The sequence below is a fragment of the Phascolarctos cinereus genome, unplaced genomic scaffold, assembly GCF_003287225.1.
Source record: "Phascolarctos cinereus isolate Bilbo 61053 unplaced genomic scaffold, phaCin_HiC Scaffold_1;HRSCAF=81, whole genome shotgun sequence".
In the NCBI taxonomy this organism is placed as follows: domain Eukaryota; kingdom Metazoa; phylum Chordata; class Mammalia; order Diprotodontia; family Phascolarctidae; genus Phascolarctos; species Phascolarctos cinereus.
In genome coordinates this window covers 110,032,787-110,057,946 of record NW_027555514.1, presented here as the reverse complement: position 1 = coordinate 110,057,946, position 25,160 = coordinate 110,032,787, and the positions used below count along the sequence as shown (strand labels likewise).

Below are 25,160 nucleotides of genomic sequence, written 5' to 3'. Positions count from 1 at the left end.
TGCCTCAAAGCAATATACTTAGAGAATTAAATGGAATAATTATTAGGTAGGAATTAAAGCTAAGTTTTCTAAGAAGGGAAGAGATGGGATAGAAACTCAAAAAGTCAATAGCACAGACCAGGGTGTAAGACTAGAAACCAGGGCAGTAACTAGAACTAGAATACAAGACAAGGTTGAAGAAGGTTACAGACAGTGATAATATAATATAATAACTCAATTATGGTTATAATCAGGCAACAAACTTAGCCAAACTAAATTAGCAGAGCCAAACAGATACTAGGCACCAGGGCCAGAACAAAAATAAGCTAGAGGCAATGTCCAGATCTTAGTCACAGCCTAGAACAAGACTCAAGTCAAACAAGCCATGTATAGTAGAGGACATAATACCGGGATAACACAGACAGGCAGGTGTTGAAATAGTTTTATAGCAGTCTGCTCACTTTTATAAACGATACTGATTCCAGAGCTGGTCCATTTGGATGGGAGGGTAGAGGAGGGGCTAAAGAAAGACTAAATATCTGCACCTAGTTAACAGCACACAAGCATAAGCAATATCAGTTATCAGACTGAATAGACTTAGTGGAGGATCTAATTTAAAAAACCATAAAAATCCTAAACCATTTTAAGTAGGAAAATTTATAATCAACCAAAGTCTTCTGATTCTAAATCGTATTCACTTTCTACTATACCACTCAGAATCTAAAGTGAAAACAAAACATTCACTTGGAGAATTTCTGTGGGCAGTTGGAGATAAAAGAATGGAGTCAAGTATAGTTAGAGAGGAAGTAATGGACCTTATGAAGAAGGAGTTGTTGTGATTGAATGTATTATATTATAAATATATGGACAACAACAGTTTTAGCAAGTGGATAAGAGTGGAAAGAGAAAACAAGAAATAAGCCACAAGTAAGGAGCCTGGGATCAGACAGGAAGTCAGAGTAGTGAGATATAGCTAAGATCATTATGAAAAAAAACCTTTAAAAATATGATGAACATAATCAGTAGATTGGGTACTGTCCCATGGTTTTTGACTGTCTGGTGCCATAGTTTAAATAGAGATCCGTTTTTGATTATTACTAGCCTGATAGTCTGGCATAGCACAAATAAAACCGTCTTTGAAAGATAGAAGAATGAGCAGTTGTGAAAAGCTGAAGTGGTGAATGAGAGCATCATTATCGTAGCTCACAAGAATCAATTAGCATCATTAAAGAGGTAGATGGAGCCCTCATCCTTCTATACCCTTTATCAGTCTGATTTGCCACTTCCTTAGTGTGTGATCTTGGACAGACCGCCTTTCTTCATCTCAACTTCATCTATACAATGAACTTTAATTACTCCAAATGTAGTAGAATTTAATACAGTCTTGGTGGTTTTAAGAATGGTCCATTTTAGTTGTTAGCAGACCTGCAGGTAAATCATTCAAACTTTGCCAAAGTGATGACTGAACAAAGTGCCATTAATATATAATACCTTAGGGGCTGTGATGTTAGGATCCAAGTATGTTGGTTCCTCTGTCCCTAATAAAGAAATCAGCTTGTTAAGATGGTTTTTACAAACATTTTCCTTTTCTTCCTGGTCTGTAGCCCTACTTCCATTTTCACACTTATATGCTGTTGGGATGATTTGATATGATTGGATAATTTGCCAGGCTTTCTTTAGAGTGGATTTTTGTTGATGTTCAGTTGTTTTTCAGCTGTGTCTGACTCTTTGTGACCCCATTTGGGGTTTTCTTGGCAAAGATACTGGAGTGGTTTGCCATTTCCTTCTCCAGCATGTTTTACAGATGAGGAAACTGAGGCAAACAGGATTAAGTGATTTGCCCAGCATCATAGAGCTGGGAAGTGTCTGAAGCTGGATTTGAACTTAGGTCTTCCTGACTTCAGACTTGGCACTCTATCCACTGTGCCACCTAGCTGCCCCAAAATGGCTTTTACCTTCCTTTTTTTGCTGTCATATGAAATGATACTGCTTATACTGGTCCATCATTCTTCATAAAATTTTACAAATGAATTTACAGATATTTCAACCTAGTATTGCTTTTGGCAAGCATCTCTGTAAGGTACTTTCTGAGCTCTCTTGGTCTTGTTGTGTAAGTTAATTTTCATTGGTTATACTGCTATAGAAAAATGTTGTCATGAAAATGATAAAAATGAAGCATATAAGAAATATGAAGAGATCTATACAATGTGATGCAAAGTGAAATCAGATTCGGAACTATGTCCATACTCCCTGTAACTATATTAGGAAGGGAGGAATAGAGGGAGGGAAGGAGGACAGGACCCCTGTCAGGATAGTACAACTTCAGGTAGGCCTAGAGGGAGACACAAAACAAAAGTATTTTCTTTTCTTAATGGTTGCTTATTAAATTATTTGGTTAAAGCTAAGGGCTTAGAATCAGATTTAGCTTTTTTTTTTAAATTTGTATAATTATATGCTACATGACCCAAAATTGAAGGGTCATGTTCAGTTGGGTTCAGTATTACAGACATCTCTGCCACCCAGTATGTCCCCTAGGAACATCAGATTTTGTCTAGGTTTGGGGGTAGGGGTTGTTTGTTCATGTTTCTCCGAGATCATCAGATTATGACTTGTGTCTCTGTATAGCCTAGCTAAATAAGGAAAAGCTCATTTCCAGTAGGCTGGCTCCTTGGCAGTGGCTTCTTTAACCATGGAAATTTATGAAACAAAGAAAACTCCAAAATGGTCCCCATTCTTTTGCAAAATGACCCCCTTCTACTTCTGCAGTGATGATGGCAGAAAGCAGAGCAACGGCCACTAAGAATCACAGAGTTTTTAGGCTGTCTATAAATATTAATTTAGCAGTTGGTATCCTAATGTGAAATCCTTATCCAGTGACCTGAATTATGTCATTCTTGTTATTCTCCCTATAAAAAAAACCAAAAGATGAAAAGAAGCTAGAGCTAAATCAATAGAAGGATAATAAGCTCTTCTTGATGAAGCGAATAAAGGAGTTGGCAGAGCTGATTTTATTGTGTCCAAAGACAACGTGAAACATTTCATGAGATGTTTAGTCATCTCTTCGTGTGATGCCCATGATAAGCATTTGCAAAAAGATGACTGTGAAAATAATTGCAGCTTATACATTATCATCTTTGTGAAGGATGAAGATGTTAAGAAATTTCTTGAAGAACTCAATAAAACCCTCAAAGTTAAATCAACATCTAAGATGTATCAATAGAGAGAATTTTTTTTTGTCCTCTGATTATTTATATCAAGCAAATCCTCAAACAGGGAGACACATTATCTTCAGAGGTGTTTATCACTGTCTTGGAGGAGGTCCCAACAGAAAGTCAGAGTCAAAGAGGGATTCCCTAAAGATCAGTTGTATCAAACTCAGATAGAAAAGAGGGCCACTAAACCATGCATGAGAAGCCCTGTGGGCTGCGTACTGACATAGAAAAACACATGTTAACATTATCTATGTTCTATTATATTTTTATCTGCGTTGTTAAATATTTCACAATTACATTTTAATCTGGTTCTGGCAGCACTTAAGAGCCTGCAGACCACGTTTTTGGCATCTCTACTATAGAAGACAAGGTATTTTAGGTGCCCCTGTTTTAAACTGACATTGTAGTAGTTGTATCAAGCCACAGAACATTGTAGATTGAAATCCATGATGGTAAAAGAGTTTAGCCTAACAATCCACATAGGAAAACCCAAGTGGACGAAGAGTTCCAAATGCATTTGGATGCCCCTGAACATTAAGAAATCTTCACTTGACCCTGCAGTCCCTGCAAACTATCATCCCATACCTCTCCCTTTTTGCACAGCCAAACCTGTCGAAAAAGATGTCAGTACATTTTGCCTCAATTTCTCAACATTTAGCAATTTGAATTCTGATCTCATCATCCAACTGAAAGTGCTCTATCCAGTTACCAGTGATCTCTTCATTGCCAAACCGATGGCTTTTTCTCAGTTGTTATCCTTCTTGCTCTTTCTGAAGCATTTAACACCATTACTGACCCTTTTCTCAAAGATACTCTTTCCTCAATGGGTTTTGTCACACTCTTCCCTTGATTCTCTTCCTACCTGTCTAAAAACTATTTCTCAGTTTCCTTTGCTAAATCATGATCCTGTTGCTGTTGTGTAGTCATTTCAGTCATGTCTGATTCTTCATGACCCCATTTTGGGTTTTTCTTAGCAAAGATACTGTAGTGGTTTGCTTTTCCTTCTCCAGCTCATTTTACAGATGAGGAAACTGAGGCGAATAGGGTTAAGTGACTTGCCTAGGGTCATACAGCTAGTAAGTGTCTTAGGCTGGATTTGAACTCAGGCAGAGGAGTCTTCCTGATTCCAAACCCCGTGCTCTATCCTCTGTGCTTCCTAGTGACATTTCCGACATTTCCAGATCCTAATTGTGAATGCCCCGCAAGGCTTTATTCTTTGGCCTTTTTTCTTTATACTCCCTCTCAATAATCTCGTTCAGCTCCCTTCAGTCACTAAACTCGTCATCTCTCTGAAAAATGGCTGCTCAATCTATCCATGCAGCCCTACCTTCCCTCCCTCTGTTCCCACATCACCAACTCCCTATTGGATATCATCAGCTAGATGTCCTGCAGGCATCTCAGGCTCATAGCAGAGCCCAAAACAGAGCTCATGATCTTTCCTCTAAAACCCACCCTTTTGCTCGTTTTCCCTACCTCTGCCAAGGTCAGCATCATTCTTCCAGTACCACGTGTTTGCCACTTGGGAATCATCCTTCTCTCCTTATTCCTCTCACCTCCATGGCCAGTAAGTTGCCATGTCTTATTAATTCTACTTCCACAACATCTCCCATATCTGTTCCTTTCTCTCCATTCTCAGCCACCACCCGAATTCCACGAGACCCGTAGTAGCTCTCGCCTGTGCCATCATTGTTGTTCAGTCATTTCAGTTGTGTCCCACTCTGTGACTGCATTTGGTACTGTTGCAGTAGCTTCCTGATTGGTCTGCCTGCTTCTTTTTGCTTCTCCAATTCGTCCCTCACACAGGTGCCAAAGTGATATTCCTGAAATACATTCCTAAAAGGTTTGGCCACATATTCTCCTGTTTGGAGATATTCTCCAGTGATACCCTATTATCTCTATGATGAAATTCAGACTCTTCTGTTTGGTATTTAAAAGCCTTCACAACCTAGCTGCAGCCTAGCTTACCAGCCTGTTCATGAACTCTTTGGTCCAGCCAAACTGGCCTTTGTGCTGTTTACCATCCATCCCATCTGTTCAGCTCCCATCACTGTGCCTTTACTGAAGTTGTTCCCCATGTATGGAATGCATATTTTCCTTGCCTCTGCCTCTTAGAATTCCTGTTTTCCTTCAAAGCTCTGCTCACATGATATCCACTTGAGATCTTTCCTGAACATCTCTTACTAGTGCCTGGCCCCAAGATAACTATGTATTTTATCTTCTGTAATTTCATGCATATTTATTTTCCATATACACTTATGAGTACATGTTATCTCCAAAAATAGTTAACCTTCATAGAATGCATTTGTAATAAGCAGAAGACATCCCATAAAAGGAGATAAGATTGGTTCAAATGCTGACTATTGGTCATTTGGGAGGTATGCTACCATTCTAGTGGACTGATGAACACATCTTCCACAGTCCTTAGCTATATATCCTACCATCTCTGCTCTGAGTCCAACCACAGAACCTTTCCAATATTGTGCTGAATTAATAACTATTCTCTTTCCCTCACTGAGCTTTTATTGCTTATTTTCCTATCTTGCAGACTCCTGAAGTGTGAATTTACAAGGTTCTGCAATTCCTTTAAAAAAAAATTGGCAGTGAAGCATCACGAAGTAAAACCATTTCAAAATTCTGTGGGTGTAAAACCCCTCCACCAGCACCATGCACACACACAGATCCTTGAAGGGATGGGTTTTCTGAGTAACTGGCTACAGCTGTCGATCAATTATTCTCAATGTCATGGTTCCTGTGCTCTTTCCTGGTTGTTAGGAGTGATTATGGATTCCTGTCAAATGAGATGTCTACTATATATTCAACATGAAGCATTTTGTATTTTCTCAGTCTATGGCTCTCAAGGCTTAGGAGGTTAAGCAAATTTTAGCAAGCGAAATGGAACACAGACTAGGAATGCCGTGCTAGAAACATGCACAGCAGACATGCCAAAAACTTGAAGATCGCTGCACAAGCAGATTAAAATTTTATATAAATACACTCATCTTGATTGTCACATTCTACCCGGCATTTTCCCTACATGCATAAAAATGACCTGGGCCTAATTTTCAAAGACATTTGCCTCTTTATTGCAGCTTTTAGCTGTCAAACACAAAAAGTATTTTGTGTGTTCTATCTATCAGAAATGATTAAGGAACTAGAAGGATTGATTAGCATGAGGGTAGAGTAAGAAACCTAATTCTTTACAACATGGCTGAATGATAGCAAAATGGGAGATAAGGAGAACCATTTCCTGGGCTCAAAGACTACAGTGAGGGATGGGAAATTTGCTTAGCATGATCCCAGGAAGCTGATCTAGAAGTATCAAACTCAGAGAAAACTTACTGAATACCAAGGAAAAGCTTCTTTTAGGTAAAATTGTCTGTGCTGATTATCCAGTTAGCCTTCCCAGGAAATGAGAAGTCTTGAAACTTTGAGGTGCTTTGGAATGTCTGGCGTGGCTTTCTAAGTTTGGGGCTGGTAAGGTGAATTGTTTCTGAAGAGCTATTTATGTATGAGGCATAGGTTGCTGTCCATGGACCAGCCATTTAGAATATCTCCCTATGTGGATACCTAAGGGCATTTAATCAAAGCAGTTATTCTTTTCCTCACAGATATATATTTAAAGAGGCAGTTCACAGGGGGAAGCAGGATTGGGGTGGAGGGAGAAGGGTGTGATTACATTCATATGGGGAATTCCTAGTGTGAACATTCCCTCTGTGGATGCATATGTGCAACTCATTGGTCATTTATATTCCTAAAGAATTGCTTTGACCACTAAGAGGTGAAATGACTAGCCCTGGATCTCATAGCAAGTTTGTGTCAGAGGCAGGACTAGACTCTTGCTGACTCTTCACTACACTGTGCTGCCTCTTTTAAAGAAGTGTATAGCATGTAAGATTTAAAGGCAAATGCCCAGATAAAAATCATAGGATTATAGATATAGAGCTGGAAGAGACTAGAGGCCATTGAGTTCAACCCCCTCATTTTTAAAATGAGAAAAAAAATAGGCACAGAGAAGGTAGGTGATTTGCACATGGTGACACACAGATAGCGTCTGAGGTAGGATTTGAATTCAGGAATTTCCAGTTCCAAGCCTAATACTCTATTCTACTCTGCCAACTAGGCACCTTTCTAACATCATTTATTATCATTATTATTATTATTATTATTATTATTATTATTATTATTATTATTATTATACTGCTTAATATAACCTCGAATTTCCTTACTCTAAGGCAAACACTTCTTCTCACTTATGGTGCTTTGACTATTGAAAATTAACGGCATGGCGTAATTGAAAGAGCATTGGACTTAGGATGAGAAGACAACTTTGAGTCATTTCTCAGCTATTTATTAGTTATGTTTTATAAGACATTATTTAATCTCTCCAGTTCTCGTCTTCTTCATTGTAAAGTGGGGATAGCGCCAACTGGTTATCCTTTGGGTACCATGTCCAAATAGATCTCATTATCACCTTCATTTCCTCTATGAATCCTAATCCTTTTCCACTTTTCTTTCTCTGTTTCTGTTGAGGAGGACACCATCTCTACAGTTCCTCAGATTTGCAAGCTCAGAATCAAAATCAACTCCTTCCCTGTCCCCTGTTGTTACTATATATAGTCAGTTGCTGAGTCTTCTGCAGCATAACCCCACATCCATCCCCTTCTTGCCATTCACATAACAGCCACTGTAGTTCAGGCCTTTAACATCTCTTGCCTAAGCTATTGAATCAGTCTTTTAAATGGGCTCCCTGATTCCAATTTCTCTTCCCTTTAGTCTTTTCACACGAGTGACAAAATTCTTCTTAAAACACAAGTCTGATCACGTCACTCCCCTTGTTAGAGAACCATCAGTGCCTCCCTATTGCTTCCACAACTTGCCAAGGTTGGCTTTCAAAGACTTTCACAATCCAGCTCCATAATTTTTCAGTCTTATTTCACATTATTCTTCACATAGCCCATTTCCAGACAAACTGTCCTGTGCACTATTCCCCAATCACAGTTTTCATCTCCTGCTTCCATACCTTTCCAAAGGCTACTCCCTTCCATGCCATCTCACCTTCCTTTTCATCTTCATCTGTTAGAAACTCCCTCTTTCTTCCAGACTCAGCCCATACAAATTTTCTTTAGAAGCCTTTTCCTAATGTCTCTAGATGTCAATGTTTTCTCCTTCAAATTATTTTGTATGTACTTGCATGTTTATGGATTGTCTCTCTCCTCTCCTCCTGCCTTGCAGAATGTAGTTACCTTTGGATAGAGACTATTTCCAGTTTTGCCTTTGTAACCCCAGCAGTTAAGTACTTAATAAATGCTTGTTATTGTATTTAATAGGAGATCCTGAGACTTAAAATTATCCACCTAGCAAAACTTGTCAAGGGTCCTAACCATTGCCTAGGAAAGAAAAAAAGTATAAATTTCAGAGCTGAAGGGACCTTGCAGGATGAAGGGGTTCCTGGGGCATGATAGAAAAGTTCAGAGGAAGGCAGCTGGGTGAGAAATGATGTGCCATCAAAAATCTTTATCATATCAGGGGGAAATTTATGTATATAGATATATAGATATATATATAGATATATAGATATACGTATTCATATACATGAATGAATTTGTCTTACCACTCTTACTGAACTCTGGATGCCCTGTTCTGTCATTATAGCCCATTTCTGTCCCATTTGTGAGAAGGAAATGACTCTCTTTTGTCATTTTGTTTTCCAGCCTAAAATGAGAAGGGAAAAGATTATGGGGAATACTGTGTGTGTATAAGTGTGTATATTTAGATACATATATATATATATATATATATATATATATATATATATATATGCACATGCAGTGCACACACACAGAGCAGTATAAATCTCTTAAGCCTCTCTTCCAATTAGCAAAAGCAACTGTCTTTATTAACTCACCCTATCAAATGATTAGTTCCCAATCTCAGTTGAATTCATTTTTGCTGACAGCTAATAGCTTTACAATCTATCTCAAACCTTTGGCACAAACTGATATTTTCTTATTGGGACCATGCACTTCTGAACACTTGAACCCAAAACAGAAATATTTAGTGGTATCCTTACATTGAAAATTGGAGGCAGTAATACATACTAGAAGGAGAATGATAGTAGCTCCTCCTGTCCTGCTGTAAGACCGCCATGTTAGATTTGAACTAGACAGTCTTTGCCCATTTCTACAATTCTTATACTATTTTGTGATGTATGTTTTCAATCTGTGTTGCAGGGCAGCCTTTGGCAAGGAGTCTGAAGTTCTAATTGGGAACCTGGGTGATAAATTAATCCCACAACAAGAGATCCTGCGTGATGTCAGTGACCTAAAGGCTTTGGCCAACATGCATGAGAGCTTGGAGTGGTTGGCAGGACGAACAAAGTCAGCTTTTTCCAATCTTTCAGCGTCTCAAAGTAAGTGCCCACTATGGATTGTCTCATTTAGGGGATGGCTAGAAGGCCAAATAAGGTGATTTTATTTAGATGTGCTGATTGCAAGTAACATACCCGGTAGTCTGCTCTGTTCATTAGAAATGGCTCCACTTTATAGAATTCCTAACTTTCTTCAAAGTGTAACTCATGTAGCACTACATGAAGTTTTTCTGGATTCCCTCCAAGGTGTCAGTGCTGTCTCCCTCCTGAAATTACTTGGAATCACTCTATTTATCTATCACTATATCTATCTAGAGATCTATTTCTCCGTATATATTTACGTACACACACACACACACACACACACACATACACACAGACACAGAAATAGTACTCTCTACATAGTAGGCACTTCATAAATGTTGAATTGAAGTACAATTCTATCTTTCTTCTCAGACTTCTTTGTGATCTTAGGAAAATAATTTATCTTCCTATTCCTTTATGTAACATGGAAAGACCTGTTTTAACCCAGTTTTTTTTACTAAACCTCAGAAATATGTTCTGGATGAGGCCAAACTGTAGCATCTCACAGAAATAAATTCTTGTTAAGGAGTAGAAAACTGTGTTTTTCCTCCTTGCCACAATAACTTAAAAACAGAAACTTAAGCAAAGGTGCTACATATGCGCATTTAATATGATTATATAGGTAATAGATACTTAATAGAAAGTAATTAATTGGAAAAATGGGGGGGCAGATCTAGAAGAAAAGAGAAATGAAGTTGGAAAATAAGGATAAAAAGTAATTGGTTCAGACAAGAAAGTGAAGGAGTAACCAAAGAATATAACCACAAAGTTGTTCCTTAGGAAGAGAGAAAGCAAGGGGAAACAGAGGAGACAAAGAAAGTAGATTCTGAGGTGAATGTTAGGACAAACTGTTAAAAGAGTGTTAGAAGTAAAGTGTTTTGTTTATACCTGGCTAGTTCCTTAGAATGTAGGTTTCATAGTAAATTATCATACTAGTAATATGGTAATAACAAGAGCTGACATTTTATAGACTAACAATTCACAGAGTACTTTGGGTATATCATGTCTTTCAAATTCTATAACAACTCTGTTAGGTGAATGGTAAAGGTGTCATCATCAAAGCCAGGAAGTTGATAGATTTAGGAGTCAAGCACTGGTCTTCTGACTCGGAAGATAGCAGTCTTTTACTACACCACAGTTGCCTAACCACTTACAACTTTCCTTTGAAATTATGGTCAGCTGATTAACCACAGTTCAAGAGGTTCCTCTTTCCAATGAGATAGCAATAGAAGCTGACCAGGTGAAAATAATTCCCTAGGCTGCAATAGCAATAGATAGAGAAATTTCTCAGAAGGGGATACTTTCTAAGAGCCAGTTATATCTAGCCTTTGGGCCTGCAGCTTTCCACTTCTTCAGGGAGGGATGCCAGACAGACCAAAGTAAATGGCTTAAATTTCAGTAGAAGAAAGGCATATGAGAGATGAGATTTCCAAGGCTATGAGATTCTAAAAACAACTTCTGAAGAAAATCATATAATCTTCCCTGCATGACCCTTAAGAAGAGAAGACATATCTATTTCAGGCTGTCCAAAAGTGTTGCTTAAAAGCTGGATGCTTGCTAGGTGCCTTCTCAAGGACTGCTTTATGATCATACTATGTTGGAAACTATGTTGCAATATAGCAAAGAGTTAAATCTGGACACCCAAGTACAAATTTCAGAAAAGGCCCTGTGGCCCTCTGTTAATTGTGAAATAAACACTTAATGTCAACCTACCTATCATCTCTCCTGCTTCAGTGCTAGGGCTCCTTGGGTGTTTTAACATCGGTAATTGTAAGAGCTCATCTCATCTATAGGCCTTCTGCCCCGAGGAGACAATTACCTGGCATTTCCAATAATACAGCATTCCAAATCTGATGTGTTCTGGACTAGAACTGCTCCGCAAAGCAATATAATAGATAACCTCTATAGCTAACTGCTGAGTGATTCACACATGCTAACCTAGAATCAGCTGTTTTCAACTGGCAAGAGATGCTCTCTGAGCTAATGCTCAACTTTGTAATTGCCCAATTTTGCCTGTTGTGTTCATGTTAGTAAGAGCACCCTAGTGCAGTAGACGTCCAATTCATGTCTTTAATCACCTGCGTGATTCTGACAAAGACCTATTCTACCAAACCTGTTAACACTTCTGATGTGCTCAATTCCATCTCATAATATAAGTAGTATGCTCTCAGTTGTTCATTTCAAGGTAATTATTCCACCCAGTGAGTGATTTAAGTAACTGTCATCATTCTGATATTCACTGTGGAACACCCCAGCTGAACTGTAATCACTTCTTTTATTGTCTTTGCTAAACCAAAGTTTCAAGTGATATGGTGTACCATGCTCACAAGTCCAGCCCATGCTCTCTCCCCTATCCTTTGACATTCTAACAGTTTATAGGCAGAAAAGAACAATAGATATGGACCTGCAAGGACCTGGATTTGAAGCCAGTCTTTTCTACTTGCTCTGTAATATTGGGCAACTGACTTGAACCTCTCTGAGCCTCAAAGAAGGTAGTACTTGATGACCATTCTGGTCCCCTCCAGCATTAAATCTATGATCCTATGATGATTCTATGTGGGTGCGGCTCAAAGAGGAAACCACATTATGCCATATTATGACCTTACTTTCAGCCTACACTAGGAAAATTTGCAACCAGAGAAATCATTTTGGATAGTCAAACCTTCCTTCAGGACTGAAAGAAGAATTCTCACTTACCTGAAACATTTCATGTTAACCTAGACCAAGTATAGACTTTGTAAGGAAAGGACATGCCTTGAGCAGGAGATAGAGTAGACTACCTTTTCTTAGATATTGCATGTTGAATCATTCAGTAGCGCACTGACTTTCAACATATCCTCTTTTTATTTTATTTGTATCTTTCCTTCATATTTCAGGTCTAATCTGCCCAAATTCAAGTCATCTTTCTAACTTTTTGTCCTTACCAGTCATCCATAATTACACTTTATTTCCTTCATTCTGACCCTCCTGAATGGTTCCTTCTTGAGTTGAGTACAACTGTGTGAGCCATACCAAAAGTCTACCAATTCCTGGGCCACATTTTGTATCATACCTCATATTACCTCATAGACTGAGTCCTTTCCCTGGTTTCTTCTATTAATATATTTGTATGCATGTAATTCTTTGTATGTCTGTATGTACACACACATGTAGAATCAGAGACTGCCCAAATCAGTTGTCTCTGGACTTTTTTTTTTAATATTGAGATGACTATATTGCAATATAATTGGTTTTCTTTGTAATCCTTTCTGTTTTATTTGATGCATTTAAAAACATTCTTCATAGAATCCATAGGCTTCCCTAGATTCTCATAGGGGTCCATGACACCAAAAAGGTGAAAAGTCCTGGGGCTTTGATGATCAGAAATGTGCTCACCTGGCATGCTATTCTTATAAGGTGGTTAAGTAAAAAACAAATTTATACAACATTTTTCCCTTAGGAAGTATATAAACTTTTTTGGGCAAGGGAACAAATAATTCAGTATACTTTTTAAGAACTCCTAGAAAACATACTGAACTTCATGTTTTTCATTAGGAAATATTTCAAGAACATAAATGTGACCTCCAGAGAAATTAGTTGGGAGACCACCTTCCAGTAAAAATTTTTCACATTTTAAAATTTTGTGTTTCATGCTATATTTTTGTTTAAAGGCTTTTACTTGCTTAAAGATGAATTTTGTAGAAACATATTGCTTAAAACAGTCTTGAATTCAACTAGTCTACCTTTCTTCTTTAGTCAGGACCATACTTTATTACCCATCTGTTTTGGATAATTTATTTAAAGCTTATCAGGAGCAGAGATTCTGTAACCTTCCTTGATAGCCTGTTCTGATATTTAATCTTTCTCACCATCTAGAACGTTATCTTTATAATGTCTTTATGATTAATGCCTTTGTGCTTCATGCTAAACTATTCCTCTATTTTGTCGTCTTCAGAAATGGAAAACAATTGATAAGCATTCTCCCTCCTATAACTTATTGTAAGTCTGAAAATTCTTCTTTGAATCCCAGAATCTCAGAGTTGGAAAGGGATCTCAGGGGTCATGTAGTCCAATCTATACTTGAAAAAGGATCCTGTCTACAATATATCCACCAAGTACTCATCCAGCCTTTATTTGAAAACCTTTGGTGAATAGGAGCCCATCACCTCCCAAAGCAGCCCATTCCCCTTGGAACCACTCTAATAAAAAGGAAGTAACTTCTGCCATTGCTCTTGGCTGTATGTTCTGGGGCCAGATAGAACAGGTTTGATCCTGGCGTCACACGACAGCTTTTCGAATGTTTGAGATCAGCTTTCATGTCCCCCTTAATCTTCTCCTCTGCCCAGTTCCTTCATGGATCATGACCTCAAGGCCCTTCACCACCCTAGTTTCCCTCCTCTGGATACCCTCCAGTTTATCGGTGTCTTCCTGAATGGTGACACCCAGAAATGATCATGGAATGAAGGCAGAGTACAGTGGGGCTGTCACATCCCTATTTGTGGAAATTCTCCTCCTCTTAATGCAGTCCAAGATGACAATAGCTTTTTTGTTTGCCCTGTCACACCATTGACTCATTGAGCTCACAGTTTACAAAAACCCCCACGTCTATTTTTCACAAAAACTATTGCCTAAGTATTTAGCTTCCACCATCTTGTACTTCTTTACCAACTGTTCATTTCATGAATCTGCCTTTCTCTTCTGAAGTCCTTGCCTTCAGTCACCATCACTGATAAGAACACATCTGTGTCCTTGAGGGCCTCAGGTTCTTGTCTGCAACATCATAATCCTTGTCATCCAAGTATCTTTTGTGCCCAGGTAAGTCACTAGAAGTAGGTAATTTTCATCAGAACTAACAAATCCGGGGAGGTTCTTTATCCTATCATGGACAGATGCTCTGGGAAGACTGCAGACCTCTCTGTTGCAATTATCAAGTCAACAAATAGCTGCCTCATTACCCCTTCAGCAGGGAGTCACCTAATAAATCTATACGTCTCTTCTTCACCTGACCCTTAACCGAATGACCTTTCATCTCTTATAGATCCATGTTATCATTTCTTGTAGGATCAACAGCTGCTCCCACCTCACTGGAAAAGAACCTTATATCTAAATAAATGTTCAACAGTCCTTCTTCCCTTTCTTCTCTCATTCTTCTAGACTCCTGATACAGATTGTTACTACGTTTTGCCTCCTCAGATCCCTTTTCTTGTTTTTGCTTTTTTTTTAACATGGAAACTCTTTTGTTTTTTAAGGAACATTTCATTTTCCCTAATAACCTGGGGATTAGAGAGGCATTCTTCAAGCACCATTTACCTTATCTTCTAAAAGGGAAACCTGCCTGATTCCACATCCCCTATTCTAGGTGAAACAGCCAACCTTCTCTGGCCTCTCCTCAGAGTTCCACGGCAGAACAAATAGTTGTATTTCTATTTGTTTGTTTTGGCTTTGCACTTCTCTGAACTCTTACCAATGTATTATAGATATTTCTCTTCAAATGTGATTCAAATCATGGAGCCAGCAGAACCTTAGTGTTCACCTTCATCATCTCACTTTACATGTGAGGACCATGAAGCTCCCAGGGGTTGAAGCATTTGATCAAGCTCCCTCAGCTACTTCATGGTAGGGGAATGACTAGAACTCAGGTATCTTTTCAACTAACCAAGAGCTTTTTCCACTAAACCACTTTCAAGTTCAGCAGAGAGAAGACTTCCTGGAGGACCTAGAATCCTGATAATTCCTGTCAGTGTCCTATTTATGTTTTAAAATAACAAGTCTAAATTGCTATTCTGTATTCAGCTTATCTTCCCCCTCGTATTATTTTCTAGCATCCAACTGGAATTTCCCCATCTTCTATACGATGTTTACTTTCAATCCTAACAACTCTCTCTCACCCTTGTCTCTTAAATTCCATCTTCATATAATTTAGGTTATCAATTTTCATTCCATTCCTATCTTCTGGGTTTAGCAAGCCTACCTATTTCTGTATCATCTAAATAATACATTTACAAGTCTTTGACCCAGGACATTGATAAGGATTTTAAATAACCCCTGCCCCAACACTGGGCCCTTTAGGACATTATATAATGTATCCACTAATACCATGTGTAACAAATGATGACCACTTTGTGTCTCTCTAAGCAATATGATTTCTACCTCGTGGGCCTTTGTTTTTTGACTTCATGGCTTGTTCAAGAAACATTATTTTCTTCTTACACAGCCAAGTACTGCGAAGCCAGTTACTATACTGTCAAATTAAATTAGCTTCATGATTAGGATCATAGATTTGGGTCTTGCGGGACCAAGAGTTTGAGTGAATTGCCCAGGGTTACCCGCGGCTGAGCTAGGGTTTAAAACCAAGTCCAAGGACCCCAAATCCAGTGACCTTTCGTGGTAGTGTGTCAATAAAAGAGGCATTTGGGGACCCTTGTTCTCTTCTGGGTGACTGAAATTGTCATTTAATTATATGATTTAGCCTAATATCTTCTCAGGTGTTCAAGTTGACTACTCGTACAATCTCTTCATTATTTTTCATTTGGAAAAAAATGACTATCATGCCTGTTCTTTTCCAATTTTGAGAACTCTCCAAAAAACTAGCTACTAACTCCACAGTAACAGATATCAGCAACTTACATAGCTATACTAAGTTCTGTGTTACTGGGCCCTTCTGATACCCCCCAAGTACACAATCTAACTTAGTGAATTTCTCATAAGCGTTTTCTTCCATTTTCTAGTTGGGCTTTCCCCTATCTTGTCACAGATAACTCTTGTCCTGGTACCTCTTTCAACAACTTTTTTTTTTACTGGATCTATGATTTCATTGATATCAAGAACTCCTTATGAGTAAACTCCCTTTACTAACATTAGTCAGCACCTGCTATACATCTAATAGTCTTAGAGAATTACTTGGAATGCTAAGAGATTAAAGCCCAGGAACACACTGCCAACATGCATCAGAGGGACTGGAACCCATATCTTTCTGACTCTGAGGCCAGCTCTTTCTTCACTATGAGCATATGCAATTGCTTTCAGAAAGAAGACAACTTTAGTAACATCAGTGAGATATATTGCTCTGAGAGATGCTCGCGTCATTTTACAAATTGTATGTTAATCTCTTCCTCCTGGCAAATGATGCTGGCGATGGTGAATACAGGTAGAGTTGGCCACAAACTTATCAGTGTCATGACAACCATGTTTATTTCATGAGCCGAGGTGAAAGTTATCCCTTCCTAGGCACCTCTAATTGTTCTCCCATGAGCTTGTTCACAATTTTCCCTCTTGGTAGTCACATTCTCTAAGAAAGCACTAATGAAGTCAACCTTACACTAGTACCGTCTGATATAGCCAAATTAATATAAAAAGAGCTGTGTCTGTTGTTTTCTCAAAACAAAATGCTATGAAGTTTAGCCAGCTTCCATTAGGTTTTTACACAGAATTGTAAATCAGCAGCTAATTTTAAAAGTTAAACTTTTACTGGGAAATGTCACTTATAGCCTCCAAAATGATCTAGCTTTTTGCCCTCCTATATTTCTTTGTAATTGTAAATTGCTTTGTAGTTATTTTACTTCTTGTTTCCCCATTCTTAGAGGAATCGGTTTCTATTGTCTCCTCTGTTTTACACTCAGGGCACAAAAAATGTTAAAATGGTGTAATGAAAAGAGCCATGGGTTGGGAGCCAAGGGAATGTTAAATTCTGATCCTCTGATCATGGTTGTTGTCTCATTCTCCCTTTGCACATCCCCCTCCTCCCTGACCTGCACTAACCAATTGAATGAAATTGGGCAAGTCACATCTCACCTCCCTCCATTTTGTCATTTGAAAAAATACTCTAATAACCCAAGTCCTTTTCTAACTCTGGTTGGAAATTTAGAAGGACGCACAGGAATGATAACCCACTGTTGCCTGGTGTTGCTTAGATTTACTCTCAATGGAATCTGATTAAAAGCAAAATGACTTTTTACCCCTCCCCAACCTGTTATCAGTTAGGCATAAAGCCTCTCTTGATATTAAGATCTGAGAATGCCAAACCAGTTAGGTGAAAGTGAAACTTTCTACAAAAGATTACCCTAGAAAAACAGAAAGATCCAACTGGTCTGGTCACTCCTGATCAAGACTCTATATGACTTTCTATTTCATCTGACCTAAGATTTCCTAAAAGACAAAGTATGAGCTCCACCTTAGAATTCAGTGTCAGTGCTTTAATGGTTAATGAATTCTGAAATACAAAACTACATAGCTATACAATTGACAATAATAATTTGCCTAACCAAGATCCCTTGAGGTATTACCCAGTTTCAGCTTTGTGTTTTTCCTGAACCATTAGACAAAATTTTCCTTCTCCTAATTCCATTTGATTATTATTAATTAAAGCCCCCTGTATGGTAATTCCTTTCCTGTTCAGGTATTTACAAGTTTCAAATATTTGTAGACTGTTATCAGATCCTCTTCAGTCATTGCTCAGCCTTTAGTTTCTGTAATCTTCTTTCCTAAGCTGGGTTTTCTGTGCCTTTAATCATTTTCTGTTCTATTCTTTTTCATTTTCTCAAGCTGACTCATTTAGCAATTTCCTCTTCTTATGCCTAACCTCTCCAGATCTGTTTTTATTATTCCTCTGTTCTTACTGCTCTTGGCCATACCTTCTAATTCAGTGTCATCTGTTAATTCCATTATCTTTCTGCTTGCTGAGAAAATCACCATTTAGCATTATACTTTTGTTTATGAGTTTTCAGCCTATTGTCAAGCTGAATGACTTTGTCCTCATCCAAGCTAATTGGAACCAATTTTACTTGTAAATTTGTATGAGTCTTTATCAAATGCTTTTCTAAAGTCCAAATATATATATCATGTTTTCTTTCCTTTCAGAGCTAATCGTATAATTTTGTAGGGGAAAGAAGCACTGAGTGGTAATTTTATGAAGATTCTTCCTTATTATTCTTCAGGCTTAATTGAAGTTTGTTCAAATATAAAACCACAATGAAATAAATATTAAGGAAAAATGAATGTATGGCATTCCTGCATTCAGTGTGCTGACCATTCTTAGGACTCTTATAAAAATTTTGTTGCCACTGACAACAGAAATAATGGTTTTTCTCTTGTTAGTTTTCGGAGTAGAAACATCTGGAGTCCTCTATTCCTTCTCCTTGACTGACATTATTACTGATTATCAGCTAAGCCTCAGCCGGATGTGAATGGATTTTTCTGGCTTTGAGTCTTAAGTGTCTCTGTTTTTTGCCATAGAAAAGTTTTCTGTCTGTGTGCCCAAATGCTCTGGCTTCCACACCTTGTACCAACCAGTTCCTCCTAAAAGAACCCCTGAGTCTTCTTAAGCTCCCATCTTCTTGCTCTTTCCATCGCCACTTTTTTCTTTTATCTCAGAGTTTTCTGGCTCTCCTTCAGCCACTTTATGCTTTCAATTTGTTGTTGTCCTGTCATTCAGTGACTCTTCGTGATTCTGTGGACCATAGCGCACCAGTACTGTCTATGCGGGTTTTTTTGGCAAAGATACTAGAGTGATTTGCCATTTCTTTCTCCAGTAGATCACCAATCCATAGGCAAACAGAGGTTAAGTGACTTGCCCAAAGTCACACAGCTAGGACATTTCTGAAGCTGAATTTGGACTTGGGTATTCCTGACTCTGAGCCCAGCACTCCATCCACTGCCCCACCTAGTTGTCTATAATTAGGTTTGAAGGGTTTTTTTCATGCTTTTGTTTTTCTTCCCTCTTTAAGATCCTGTTGTTGCTGTTGTTGTCCAGTCCTGTCCAACTACTTGTGACCCCACATGGGATTTTCTTAGCAAAGATACTGTAGTGGTTTGTCATTTCCTTCTCCAGCAACTTAAGGCAAACAAAGGTCAAGTGACTTGCCCAGGGTCACACAGCTTGTGAGTGTCTGAGGCCATATTTGAATTCAGGCCTTCCTAACTTTATCCACTTAGCCACCAGCTGCCTACAACTTCAACCCTTTACGACCCTTTCAGTCTTCTTTTATCTCCTACGTGGCACACTATTGATTTTATTTTATTTTTTTTGGCAAGACAGACAGTGGGGTAAAGTGACTTGCCCAGGGTCACACAGCTAGTAAGTGCCAAGTGTCTGAGGCCAAAGTTGAACTCAGGCCTTCCTGAATCCAGGGCTAGTGCTTTCTGCACTGTCATCTAGCTGCCCCCCACTACTGATTTTATTCATGTCTCCATATTCTTGTATCATCTCCAAAAGCAAATGAGATTATCTATGTAAAGCATTTTACAAACCTGAAAGCTCTAGTAAGATGGGAGCTGCTATTATTGTTATTATTATTATTATCATTATCATCATCATCATCATCACCAGGGTGATTATGGCCCTATCCACCAAAAAACACGTGAATGTCCCTGTGTCTTGTGCAGCTTTATGCCTTCGTGAATATAGATGAGGCTGTCTCTACTGGTGTCTGTCTGTGAGAATGAGATTGAATGTGTTTCTGAAACTATGGGACGAGGACTCAGCTCTCACTAGTCACCAGAGTCTGTTTACATGCTATATCCAAAATGTCCAAACATAAGTCCTTCAACATTATCATCATCATACACTTTTGTAATGTGTTGCACTATGCATTCCTCTACTGTTTTAAAAGAATATCTCACCAGTTTTCCCCCAAAAGATGGTTTTGAGTTTTAGAGAAATATCCCAAACTAAGATTGTCTGTATAAATTCAGGGTCTTAAGGATTTTAAAAATATAAAGAAGGCTCTTAAAGTGCAGATTAATTATAATCATGAAGAAGATTTAAAAAAAAAAAGGTGATAGTATCTGTTGGCACCCAGGTGCCCTGATGAGGTATAGAGTGAAAGGAGGAAGAGAGGAAAGTAAGGTGGGGTTCCAAGATGATGGGCTGAAGGGGCAGAGGCTCCCACCGAGCACAGGAAACCATTGGAAATTAAGATGTTCTAGTGGAAGAGCCAGGGGTATTCATGAAGTTAATGAGGAACATCACTATGCTGACAACTAAGTTTGGCCCAGTAATCAGGGGAAGGAGGGAAATTTTGCACCCAAGGAGACCAAACTTTAAGGACTATCAATTAGCAACAATAGATGCTGCTGAGAAAGGACTGCTTGTATCATTAAGGTGGAGCTATCACCTAAAGAGGGTGCTGTATGTGCTTTGTATCTTAAAATTTCCATACAATATAGCTGAGTTTCATTGTCTCCCAAAACCATATTTATGGGGTATATGGATGAGATAGTCCAGAGGGATAGTGTTAGAGAAGCTAGAGAAAAAATATAGACCAGGGATGAAAGATAAGGAGAGTCATTAGGAATGGGGAGCATGAATTTTCATGGAAAAATTTCCGTCATTTTTACCCTTTGCATCCAAACAGCTACCAGCAACACTAGAAGCCACGATCATCCAATAGACAGCGAGACTGAGAACCCCTAAAGATGTGTCTTTGCCATGTTTTGCCACAAAAGCTAAAGGGGTTTGTTTGCAATATGATGGGGAAGCTATATGGATGCAGATAAAATGTCCATGTGTAGAAGAATTAGAAACAAGAAATGTAAGGGACATATTTAGCATATTGAAGAAGTCCTCAGCTCTAGCTGCAGCTGGAGAAATCTTCACCTCCAGTGCATCTTAAACACCATGAGTCAGCATCATATTGCAGAAATAGGACTGGTCTTCCAAGTCCAAAGATCTGGCTTTAAATCCCGACTCTCTCATATACTAGTTCGATGATGTTGGGAAAGCCCCTTCACCTGAGCCGCAGTTTCTTCGTCTGTACGGTGGAAATAATGCCAAGACTGAGAAAGAATGAGTGATTTGCGCAAGCTCACAAAACTGGGAAATTAGTTTCTCTGCTTAACCTCCCTGTTGATGTTCTAGCACCACCATCCTTCTGTCCATCCCAGTTCACAGCCTCATACTCATTCTCCATTTCCCTTTTCCTCACCCCTTGTACCCAAACAGTTGCCAACTCTTGTGGATTGGATATTTACAATATCTCTCACTTTCATCCCCTCTCCCCTCATGTGGCTGCCACACTAATTTGGGCCCTCATCACTTCTCACCTGGACTAGGGAAATAGCTTACTAATCCATTTTCCATACAGCTATCAAATCAATATTCACAAAGCACATTCAACACACATTTATTAAGTGCCTGCTATGTGCCTAGAATTGTGTTGGTGCTAGGGGCTACAAAGAAGAGACTAAACCATTCCCTGCCTCAGGATGCCTACCCTCCATTGGACAAGTCCAACTGATGAGGAATGCATGACCCAAATTTGGTTACCTGTCTCTGGAAGGGGGAGATGATGAGATTAGCTGAAGCCTTTCTGGAGATAATGAGATTCAAATAGGCTGGTCAATGAAATAATGAAACTAACAAGGACATGCCTAGATATGTGCAAAATTCCCTGGTTATCTCACCTTCCTGTCCCAGATTACCTTACCTTTCCGTCCTTGATTATCTCATCTCCCCACCCACTGCAAGTTTTCCTCTATAAGATTCCTAGCTTCTCTTGGCTAGGGGGCATCTTCCTTAAGGAGCTGTTTCCCTGATGGGACTGTCTTCCTTGGGGGCTGCCTCCCTTGAGGGGCTGTGACCCCGTTAAGAAGGTGCCTCCTTAGTGTGGTATCTGGAATAAATACCTTTACTTGATTCTGAGATAGCCCAAGTGAAATCTTTCAAGACCACCTGGTATCTCCCTCTCTCTCTCTCTCACACTCACACACACACACACACACACACACACACACACACACACACACACACACACACACACACAGCTTGCACCTCATCATTTGCACCCTTAACCTCAGCACAACCATGTTATTCCCTTCAGGAGTCTCCAGTGGCTGGCTCTTCTCTAAAATCAAATGCTAATTTCTCCATTTGGTTTTCAAAGTCCTTTATAATCTGACTTTAGCCTACCTTTCTGGAATTATTAAACATGACTTTCCTTTGTTTGCTCTGCTTTCCAACCAATTGGCCTAATGACTGTTTCCTGTAAGTGATATTCCGTCTCCTAAAACTGCCTTAGGATAGGCTGTCTTAGAAGGCACCCCTGCTCCCCTTAGCCTCTTGGATATCAAGCTTTCTCTAGTGTCCTGCTCAGAAAGCATAGCTTCATATCTCCTTCTCTCCCTCCCGTCTCTGGATATTGCTTTGTATCTATTTTGTATTTTTCTTTGTGTACATGTTATTCCCCCCTCTACCCCCAAAAGAATGTAAGCTTCTTGAGGTCAAAGACTGCTTTGTTTTTGTCTTCTCTAAGACCTAATACCATACTTGTTACCTAGTAGCTGCTTAATAATGTTTACTGAGTTTAATTCTTTTCCTACATAATGCAGGGCTGTTGTTGCAAGTGAAAGCTCTTTGTAATAAAGTTCCTATCAATATGACCTGTCATCATCATCATCATCATCATTCATCATCATCATCATCGTTACTATTCATATTGCTCTGGGCAAAAATACAAGAGTCTTACACCTCTAGTTTCAACATAAGAGGTTTATACCCTGAGCTACAATCATTTCTGCCTTTGTTTTTCTGAACCAATGCCTTCTTTCTATTAATTACTATATTCCCAACAATTTCACCTTCACTTTAGGAGAATATCACTGGGAGGATTTTTTGTTCACAGTTTGAAGTTAGTTGCTATAGAACTGAATCTAGAAAATTGTTCTGAATGCCTCTTCTTGGATAGCTTAACTAATCATCAGTGAACAAAGATTGTTTCCATCCTGTCTGCCAGTAATAAATGTGGAAGTTCACCTGCACATATGCACATATTGTCCCCACAGGGTATTCTGAGGATAATGATGATAATGCTTAAATTTGTGGAGAGCTTTCACTCTTGAGTCCCTTTACAATCATTAATTCTTAATCTCCTTACTCCACCCCACCCCACCCCACCCCCCAGCCCTAAGAGACTGGTCATCTTATCCTCTTAAGTGTACCATCAAGGACTGTTTAAAACAGAGCTTCAGATATTTTCCCAAGATCACAAACTGAGTTAATGGCAGAGTCAAGCTCCTACCTGACTTCCTCTGAGATTTGAGGCCACTAAGCAGTTGGAGGGAGCAGGACAGAGGAGGAAGCAATGCATCATATTGGTTTTATTAGATTTTATGCTCACCAATGCACCCCAGTTTCCCCACCTGTAACCCTGAGGTAATACTGCTTTCTGTCTCACAAAGAGGGCAATGAGATAGATGAAATGCCTAGAGACCACAGCAAGGCAGCATGGAATCATAGAAGAGTAGAGCTGGAAGATCCCTTAGGTCCATCTCCCCTCATTTGGCATATTAAGACACTGAAGTCTGAAGAAAGAAAAAGACTTGTCCTTAGCCATGGAGCTGGTATGTAGAGAGCTGGGCCTGGAACATAGGTCTTCTAATTCTCAGCCCAGTGTTCTTTCCACTGTGCTATTTTGCTTCTCTTGGCAAATCTTAAATATGTTGACCCAGGAGGGTCTGTTTCAAGGACAGAGATTCAGGATTTGTATTTTCAGGAGAAAATCTTTTTTCTTTTATATCCTTCACTCTTACAATTCATACAATTAAAATGAAAAGGAAGCCTCTGTGAATAAGGTACAGGTCTTAGCCTTATTAGGTCCAAGGCTCCCAGGTACAGTGTTGCTTATTAATAACAGCTAATATTGTGTACTAGCATCTTGCCTCTCTAGTCAATGAAGCCTTGGTGGATTTGAACTGGAGTTCTTAACTAGCAGCTTAATCCAGTTTTTATTAAAAGAAGAATGACCTGGGAAGAAAGAAGAAAAAAGACAAGCCTGATGAAAAGCTAAATGCCTTTGTGGAAACAAAGAATATCTGCCTGGCTTCTTGGAGGAAGTTAAAAAAAAAACACCCTGAATGCCTCAAATCTGTTATGTGCTAGAAAGTGGAAAACCCCTCTGGTCAATTTCATCAATATGGAGGTGACTTTTTGGTGAGTCTGTCAAAGGCTCTTTGCTACAGATAAAAATTCAATAACCTTTCACTGTGGATGTGCCACAATTATAACTCATTTAAAAACGGTTTCTCTAATAGAGTGTTTTATCACACTGGACAGTCTCTGCATTGTTCATTATTTAGTGTTTGCTAAGCTGATGGCACTTCCACAGCAGTTCCCTTATCTCCACTTCTTCAGAATTGGATTTTATATTTCCGAACCAGTCAGATATGACAAGTCATTTTCTCCTCCCCTGTCTTTTAAGGAAATGCAAACTTCTTTTTTTTAACTCTCCTTTCTTCCTCTTTTTTTTTAAATAATCATCACTTAAGGATTAAAGTTATTGGAAATGTCCACATTAACCAGAGTCAGACTACAAAATGGGGAGGGGGGATTATGGTTTAAATGGAATTGGAGTTTTCCCTCTCCTTTTTTTTCCTTTCTTTCATAATATCTTTATAGTCTACATCTCTTTAGAAACTCATCCTTCTAAAACACACAGAGGATGCCAGAATAAGGTATTATGTAGCATGATGTGGCTAGAAGACAAGGCAAGGCATTATCAGAATTATTATATTATAGAACCTCAATCAAGGTAGTGATAAGCTATGTA

The 25,160-nt window shown here is 38.9% G+C and overlaps 1 protein-coding gene across 2 annotated transcripts in view; it reads left to right on the top strand.

Moving 5' to 3' along the window:
• The window catches only part of EXOC4 (exocyst complex component 4), an 860,605-nt gene that overhangs the window by 718,823 nt on the left and 116,622 nt on the right, over nucleotides 1-25,160 (top strand). For both annotated transcript variants that reach the window (XM_021002278.2, XM_021002279.2), the window contains one exon: nucleotides 9,422-9,600. In XM_021002278.2, the coding sequence (XP_020857937.1) occupies nucleotides 9,422-9,600 (179 nt within the window). The remainder of the gene's footprint in view (nucleotides 1-9,421; nucleotides 9,601-25,160) is intronic.